The sequence below is a fragment of the Myotis brandtii genome, unplaced genomic scaffold (genome assembly GCF_000412655.1).
Source record: "Myotis brandtii unplaced genomic scaffold, ASM41265v1 scaffold105, whole genome shotgun sequence".
NCBI classification, from domain to species: domain Eukaryota; kingdom Metazoa; phylum Chordata; class Mammalia; order Chiroptera; family Vespertilionidae; genus Myotis; species Myotis brandtii.
In genome coordinates, this window is record NW_005353538.1 from 5726592 (window position 1) to 5732828 (window position 6237).

Consider the following 6237-nt stretch of genomic DNA (forward strand, 5'->3'; position numbering starts at 1 on the left):
CCCAAGATTGTGCCCAGGATGGTCTACTAACTAGAACTGCAGAGTGTGGGGTCAAGGGAAGGCATAGCTTCAGGTCTTTCTTACTGGACCCTTCTAATTGTCCAGCCCAGAACAGCTCATTCCAGGTATTTCTTTGGGGCCCTTTCCCGTTAGCCTGGTGTGTTCAGTCCCTGTCCACACGTCTTCCCCTGAGAGACAAGCAGCCCAAGGCAGGGAGAGGGGTGCGCTGGACTGAGAAAGAGCGGAGAGCCAGCCTCAGGCATCCATGGAGGACGCTGAGGTGGTCACTCTCGGTGGGCTCTGGCAAGTCTCTCCTCTGAATGCCTGTGAGGTGGGAGGAGGGATAGAGTTGGGGTGCAGCTCAGCACGTCTTGAACCCCAATGTCTGGGAGAGGAAGCTAGAAGATCAAAGGTCACTCTTCCACCTGCCTCCCTCGTGGTCCTGGTGGATGTGCCAGTGGCTGGCTGCTGAGAGTTCCCAAAGGCAATTAAAGAAGCAAAACTAGACACAGTGTCAAACCTGAGCTCTCAGTCTGAAAAACCAAGCCTGCTGGCGCTGGCCGTGGTGCTGATGTTCTGCTTTGCACGGCAGGGTCCTCGCGCAGGGAGGACTATGCTTCCGTCCAGCATCTTGCCAGAGACCAAGAACTGAGCTTCCCCCTCCCACCTCTCCATTGCTGTGTTCATGGTCCTGACATTCCCATTTAAATCCCACCTCCTATTATTTCTTCTTCATAACAGCCACCATTCCTTAGGGGCAGGAAGCACCAAACAGCCGAAACCACAGATACTCTCCAACCTCACTTTCACCAGTAACTTTAAACCTCTTCATCCTCACGCGGCTCCTGACAAATGGTCAAGAAGAGAGGTTAGGGATTTGTCGCATTTTATTACCCCCACCCCCACCATCTGATGAAACGTGAGTGTTCAGGGAAGTGGTCACAGGTGAGGTGAAGAAGGAGACGTTAGTGTTGGATAAACCTAAAGCAGTTATCAAGCCCATATATTTGAGAGTTGGCTGGCCTTCAATCTCAAAAACAAGGCTGAGGGAGATGAGCAGAATTCCAAAGTGCCTTATTTAGGGGTGGGGGGTGTGCCAGTGGGGAAACTGAGGCTTACTGCATAGATATAGAGTGAAGTTGGGAAATGCATGGATTTCTTCTGATATAAGACAACATGTTTCAAAGCCATCATGGCAGGTTGGGACAGGGGGGATGTAAGGATCTTGGACGCCAAGATTTTGGGAGAAGAGTGAAGGCCCTGCTTGGGGATTGCTGAGATAAATTGGCATTGGAACCAGGGATGGAGCTGTATATGTGACCGGCACCCCCTGGACCCTGAAGTCCCCCCACCCTCGCTCGGCTGGACTCCTCAGGAATACTGCCAGATGGACCAGAGTGTGACCAGGGTGACACTGTAGGCTAGCACCGCCAGCAGGTAGATGCGGAACAGCAGCCTGTCCAGCACGGAGCCCACGCGCAGCCAGTCCCGGGCCACCTCTCGGCTCTCCTCCCGCTTCTCCAGGAAGTGCCGGATGGAGGCCAGCTCCTGCAGCAGCCCGCGCATGGCCAGGGAGGCCTCCCGCGGCGGTGGGGGCGGGCTGTCTTTGCCCCTCGGGGTCTTGTCCAAGTCCCTGGGTCCTCCCAAATGGCCGCAGTGGTTCCCCATGTCTGGAAGAAGGGGCAGAGCATTGGCAAGGGAGGGGGTCTAGCCAGATGGCCTGAACACCGTCCCTTACATTTCTTTGGCCTGCAGAAGCTTTTAGCATGGGCAATCTCAGACATAAAGAGCATCGGGAGTAACTTACCTATTTGGGTACCCGCCATCCAACTTAAGCAAATTAAGAAAGCCAATACAGTGGGAGATTCCTGTACACCTCTTCTTCGTCACATCCTCCGTCCCCTCCCCAAGTCACCAACATCAACTTTGGTGTTTATCCTTCCCATGCACTTGCTTTTTAACTCATGGTCTTTGCCCAGCTTTGATAGTCACCATTTCATTTGCTCTTCACAACAGCCCGTGGAAGAGCAGAGGAGGACGAATTGTTATCCACACTCTTTGTATGAAGGTGCTAACGCTCAGAGAGGGTAAGTGACTAGCCTGTGGTCACACAGCTGGAGCGTCATTTAATAGCGAGGCCACCGAGGCCTAGATATCTGGGTTCTGAATCCACTGCCCTCTCCACTGTGTCTTATTGCCTCGATGCCCTCCTCTCCGTGACTCCGAGCCTTCTGCACCAGAAAACACACCTGCAGATGTGGCGGCCTTCGCCAGGTGAGCAGTGAAATCAGGCATTAGGCGGGTGCTCTAGCTCAGAGATTTTCAACTGTGCCACAACAATTTTTAAATCATGCGATATCTGGCTATTTAGTCAAGGGCACTGACCTCTTTTCCCTTAGATTGTCAAAATAATAATAATAAAAAAACAACAATAGCCAACACAATAGCTGTTCAGTATGCATGAATCAAAAGTATACCTATTTTTTTTTAGATCGGCAGAAAATACATTTTTTTTTTTTGCTATGCTGCAGAATCTTAGTGATTAGTTTACATGTGCCATGAGGGGAAAAGGTTGAAAATTGCTGCTCGAGCTCATGAATTCATGAGGAGATGGTGGTAGGTTAACGAAACATCTGTAGAAGGCGTGGCTCTGGCCGGAAGGGAGGACAAAGAGGAGTGCAGTGGGTGGAGTGGTTAAAACACCAGCTTATCAGATGGGCCTGATTTCAAATCACACTTGACCAGTTCCTGGCTCTGTGCCTTAGGGCAAGCGATTTGGCCTCACTGTACCTCTGTTTTCTCATTTGAAAAATGAGAATGAGGACAATGTGGATGAAATGGACAAATTCCTAAAAAAACACACAATCTCCCAAAATGGAATCAGGATGAATCAGAAAACCGGAGTATGCCAATAACAACTGATGAAATAGAAGCAGTAATCAAAAAACTCCCAGCAAACAAAAGCCCGGGTCCGGACAGCTTCACTGAAAAATGAGGATGAAAATCCAATTGGGTCACCATCAGGATCACCTGTGATCCCACAGGAAATGCTTCGCACATGCCTGGCCCAAAGTGCGCAAGAGACAGACCAACACGCCACCAGCACGACCACCAGCAAATGGCTGTGGCAACTCCTCAGCGGGTCCCCCTGCTCCCTGCATTCTGCCCCGTCTCTGTCCACCCAGGCTGATGAGCATGTGCAGGTGCAGAGAGATGGGCGCTCAGGCTGCCCCACCCCCAGTGAGGTGGTGCGTGGGGTGCCACATGCAGGACAGCACCCACCTCCCAGGCCCGGCTGAGCTCCCGGGCACGTCCTCCAGAGACACCCCGCCTCCCCCATGCCCCTGCCTCCAGACCGGAAGGGCCCCTGCAGAGGGACTCCCCCTTCCCCCTCACCTGAGCAGTCATCAGTCTTGCTGGTTTGGGAGGCAGCTGGGCACCGATGGGAGGTTGGCTGCTCCCCCAGGCAAAGCAGCAGGGCGATTCGCTCGAGAACCAGGCGCCGCAGCCAGGCAGGCACCGGCTGCTGCAGGTCTTGCTTGTGCACCAGCCGCACGATGAGGATCGTCTCAGCCAAGCTGATGACCAGCAGAGCCATGCACACGACAAAGTAGACACCTGTGCACCCCGGGGAGAGGGAGGAGGGAGACACATAGAAGGTGGGAGGGCCCACGCCTGGCTTCCTTGGCCACAGCGAGCTCTTCCCCAGAAGCAGGCCTTACCAATGAGGGGAGTGCCGATGGCGGTGGCTGGCAGCGTGTCGGACACAATGATCAGGAAGACAGAGTAGCCCAGAAGGAGTGTGATCTTGAAGGAGACCCTCTCACCACTCTCTGGGGGCAGGTAAAAGCCCACAATGTCCATGACCATGAGGAAGATACTGGGCAGCAGCAGGCTGACCGCATAGAATAGGGGCCGCCGGCGGATGACCACCTGGGACCAGGAGAAGAGCTCTGGGGGAGGCCTGGGGCAGACAGGTCCTGTGCCCAGGAACTGCCCCCCATCCCAGCCCCCTTGCTTGGTAGAGGTTTCAACCTGCATTTCTCAGAAAAGGACACGGACAGACCCCACATTTTGCCTCTGGATCCAGGCTTGTGGCTGTTAGGATAAGTGAGGGACAATTCAGCTGTTGCCCCATCTACCTCGTGGAAGTTCCAGGAGATGAGTGTGACCCTGCGGTTGGGCCGGGGCCACGGTGGTTCTCCCCCATGTCTCCTCAAGTCTGCCTGGGTGTGCCGGTCTAGTGGCTCTATTCATTATTTTAATCTCACCCGCTCCCTGTCCCACTCACGTAGAACTTCATTTCTGCATAACAGCTGCTGCTTTCCATGCTGAACTCCCGAAACTGGGTCAGCACCCCCAGAAGCTCCCACTCGCCCTGGTTCATGAAGACGCTCTTGTCGAACTTCACCTTTTCTGGCGGGCGCCAAAGGGAGATGTTGATGTCCTGGACTGGGAGAGAGGAAAGCAAGCCAGCGCTGGAGCCCACGCCAGCGGCATGCCAGAGCCCGCGACAGTGGGGTGCCGGGTGGCGCACCCACATGGCTTAGCTCGCTTCAGCTCTTCATCTCCAGCCTCAGTTTCCTCAGTTACACAGTGAGGTCACTGCACACTGTACCTATCCGTACAGCGGGCCTGGAGCGAGGGAAAGGAAGGATGAAGTGAAACACACAGCAAAGTGCAAAGAACCAACAAGCCATTTATTAGAGAGCACCCCCCCCCCCAACACACACACACATACACACCTTTCTAGGTTTCCTTGTTATAATTACCTACTTAGGAAATAAACAAGTCAGTACTCTTCACCTCGGCCTGCAGAAAGCCACCTGAACTGGAAGCAAGCAGAACCCCCGCTTACAGAATAGTTTAGCGCCTCTGCCTCTATTACAGAGACAGATGTGCATGGCACCAGAGGACAGGAGCGCCCACTGCAGTCAAACAGCAGGAATGGCTGACGTGCCCGTGGATCAGGAGAATGCGGAACAAACTCTGATGCACCCAGACAGACCACGGGATAGTCTACGGCCAAGGGTGGGCAAACTTTTTGACTCGGGGGCCACAATGGGTTCTTAAACTGGACCGGAGGGCCGGAACAAAAGCATGGATGGAGTGTTTGTGTGGACTAATATAAATTCAAAGTAAACATCATTACATAAAAGGGTACGGTCTTTTTTTTTTTTTTTAGTTTTATTCATTTCAAACGGGCCCGATCCGGCCCTCGGGCAGTAGTTTGCCCACGGCTGGTCTACGGCGGTCCGAATTGATGAAGGAGCTCTACATGCGCACTAACTTGGAAAAATGTCCCAGATCTGTTGTTGAGTAAAACGAAGCAAGTAGCAGTAGCATAAATGATGTATATAGAATAATTCCCATGCACTTTCCATAGATATGTATGTGTATCCAGGTAAAGGGTAGAGAAGGACCTGGAAGAGCATATCATATGAAGTTTATACTGCTGAAAGCTGTTAAGTCCTGGTGTGGGGAGTTGGTGAAGAGTTTGGGAATGCAGGTAGAGGTCAAAGATTCATTTCAAATGGGCTGGATCCGGCCCGCGGGCCGTAGTTTGCCCATGGCTGGTCTACGGTGGTCCGAATTTATGAGGGAGCTCTACATGAGCACTAACTTGGAAAAATGTCCCAGATCTGTGGTTGAGTAAAACGAAGCAAGTAGCAGTAGCATAAATGATGTATATAGAATAATTCCCATGCACTTTCCATAGATAGGTATGTGTATCCAGGCAAAGGGTAGAGAAGGACCTGGAAGAGCATATCATATGAAGTTTATACTGCTGAAAGCTGTTAAGTCCTGGTGTGGGGAGTTGGTGAAGAGTTTGGGAATGCAGGTAGAGGTCAAAGATCATTTGTAATTCTGGGTTTTGGTCAAAATTAGAATGTAGTGGAGGATGCCGTTTTGCAGTAAAGTGATGCTCACGTCCCTAGACCTCAGTGAGCACCTAGCGTGCACCCCCTCGATGTGTTTGTCAGCACCTTTCTCTGTGCCAGGCACCGTGCTGTGCACCCAGTGGTGGGGCAGAAATCGTGTTCCGCCCTCTCTTCGTGTGTATCGGGTAGAGAAGTACACATTGAACAAGTGCTTACAAGCACAATAGACGTGGGAAGACGAACAGGAGGCTGTACATTGGGCGTTGGGGATGCCTAGTCTGGAGACTGAGAGGGGTTTCCCCGAGAAGCTGACCCTGAGCTGTGATTCGAAGGTGAGTAGAGGAACTGGCTAACC

The 6237-nt window shown here is 52.5% G+C and overlaps 1 protein-coding gene across 1 annotated transcript in view; it reads right to left on the reverse strand.

Annotated features, from left to right (window-relative positions):
- Nucleotides 1–878: 878 nt before the first annotated feature.
- Nucleotides 879–6237, reverse strand: part of HTR3A (5-hydroxytryptamine (serotonin) receptor 3A, ionotropic) — a 70390-nt gene continuing 65031 nt past the window's right edge. The window contains exons 6-9 of the mRNA XM_014540066.1: nt 4292–4452; nt 3723–3933; nt 3397–3618; nt 879–1670 (exon numbers count right to left, since the gene is read on the reverse strand). Coding sequence (XP_014395552.1) covers nt 1372–1670; nt 3397–3618; nt 3723–3933; nt 4292–4452 — 893 coding nt within the window. The 3' untranslated portion in view covers nt 879–1371. The remainder of the gene's footprint in view (nt 1671–3396; nt 3619–3722; nt 3934–4291; nt 4453–6237) is intronic.